The following is a 1,906-nucleotide window of genomic DNA, read 5'->3' as shown; positions in this document are numbered from 1 at the left end:
GAGGTTCAAGATGGAGTGACGACGCTGTAGAACTGACATGCTCGAACACTCGCAAAGAGGCATCGTTCTGCAGTGACGGTCGTAAATGACAGGCATTTGGCGGTAACACTTTACACACGTGTGAATGTGCATCCCAAGTCGCCCAGCCACGACTATCTTGGTTGTTAATCGATGCTAGTTGAAGACATTGGGGGAGACTCAGGGGCGTTCGCTCGACTATAATAGGAGCTTCGGCGTCACATGACGATGATGATGACGATCGGTCTTTCCAGTCGGACACAACACTGCTCTGCTCCGTCCCTTCGGATTGACGGTCACACTCGAAATCATCATAAATACTCCCATCACTCCCTCGACAGATTCGATGACTGAAAATAACAATTAGAATGTTATAGTAAACTATAATTCACCTTCTGATCGCCCGCAGACTGAAGGAACCAGCGTCATGAATATCTTCAAAAGAGAAATCCATTTTACACACTCCAGAACGCGTATCCGCGTGAGACGGTATCAGTGGTGGTTTCGCTCTAGATCTCAGCGGTTCGAAGTGATACCTTAGGTTCATAATGACCACATGCAAAAGTTGCAGATATTTACTTCGTCTCATAGTAGCCCATCGTAACAGGTGGTATGTAATCAGCCGTTTCCACAGCTGAGGGCTCAATGTCCACTAGGGGTGATTCAACCTGACACACTCAACTGTCCAAGTCTAAGAATGGAATCCTTCAGAGGACTCACATCAGTCGGCCGTGGGATCCAACATTCATCGCCGAAGAGCTCAAATCGCCTCTGTCGCCATCGATGAAGATATTCTGGTATATAATGGTCAATAACAACTTTCCTAAAACAGAGAACAAATCATTTCGCTCTCACTCATTCCTTACTCTTCCGGGTCGTCCTCGTTGCGATGGAACATCGTACCCGTACATAGAGTAGCGCAGTCGCACTGGGGCTCCATAAAACGGACCGGCATGTCAATACGATCCCATGAGACAGGCATTAGCCATGCACCAATACCAACATCCTCATGCACCCAGGATCGTAGAGGTACTGGTGGATCGGATAGATATTTTGCCAACTTATAGGACAGCACATAGCCCGCACCTAATATGAGGATACTTACCGAGCAGTATTACTACGGCCACTACCTTTGGCGTGCCAAGGGTACTTCTCCATTCCAGTGAGATCAGCGAATTCACCGTCGTACCTTTTTTATCGAGTAACATCACGTAACGAGAGAGTTTACATATTTACCATTTATCATCCTTATCACGAGGGTTCCATACCACATTTGAAGTTTCGAACGCCCCTGCATAGACAGAAATGTTATTTTCCCACATCTTGTGAGAATCCATGAAGTCGAGCAAACGGTCCACGTGAACATACGAGTCCGTGTCAACTTTCAACAGGAGCTTGAAACTGTCAATAAACATTATGATGATGGTTGGTTAGGAAGAGTACAAGTAGTACGATTTAGTACGGTGGACGACCTCGTGGATGGAAAGGCGAGTCTTCGTCGCGAGGTTACGGTAATAGTCTTTGAAATCGGCAGGGAGAGTGATGATATCATCTGAGATGATTTGGCAGAGGAGTGGTATGCTGGTGGTTGTTGTTGATTATTATTATTACCGAATTGCTTCATTTCGGCCATCGCTGTATCCCTAGTATAATTATCAGGATAATGTGCTCCAACAGTAAATAGTAATTTAATACTTCGTAGACCACCACGGTTATTCTAATATTAATAATATCCAATTACTACTACTACTACTACTACTACTACTACTACTACTACTACTACTACTACTACTACTACTACCACTACTACTACTACTACTACTACTACTACTACTACTACTACTACTACTACTACTACTACTACTACTACTACTACTACTACTACTAC

General features: G+C 44.4%; 1 protein-coding gene across 1 annotated transcript; it reads right to left on the bottom strand.

Annotated features, from left to right (window-relative positions):
- Window positions 1-593: 593 nt before the first annotated feature.
- Window positions 594-1,700, bottom strand: Pmar_PMAR015981 (beta-1,3-n-acetylglucosaminyltransferase, putative; the record flags this gene model as incomplete). Its single annotated transcript, XM_002767159.1, has 7 exons — window positions 1,630-1,700; window positions 1,471-1,570; window positions 1,255-1,419; window positions 1,149-1,207; window positions 885-1,104; window positions 739-841; window positions 594-686 (listed from the first exon to the last, which is right to left on the bottom strand). Exons 1-7 carry the CDS (start codon window positions 1,649-1,651, stop codon window positions 594-596), a joined length of 762 nt encoding a protein of 253 aa, XP_002767205.1. The 5' UTR covers window positions 1,652-1,700.
- Window positions 1,701-1,906: the final 206 nt, after the last annotated feature.

Source organism: Perkinsus marinus (genome assembly GCF_000006405.1).
Source record: "Perkinsus marinus ATCC 50983 genomic scaffold scf_1104296971092, whole genome shotgun sequence".
Classification (NCBI taxonomy): Eukaryota; Perkinsozoa; order Perkinsida; family Perkinsidae; genus Perkinsus; species Perkinsus marinus.
This window is presented reverse-complemented; position numbering and strand designations above follow the sequence as displayed.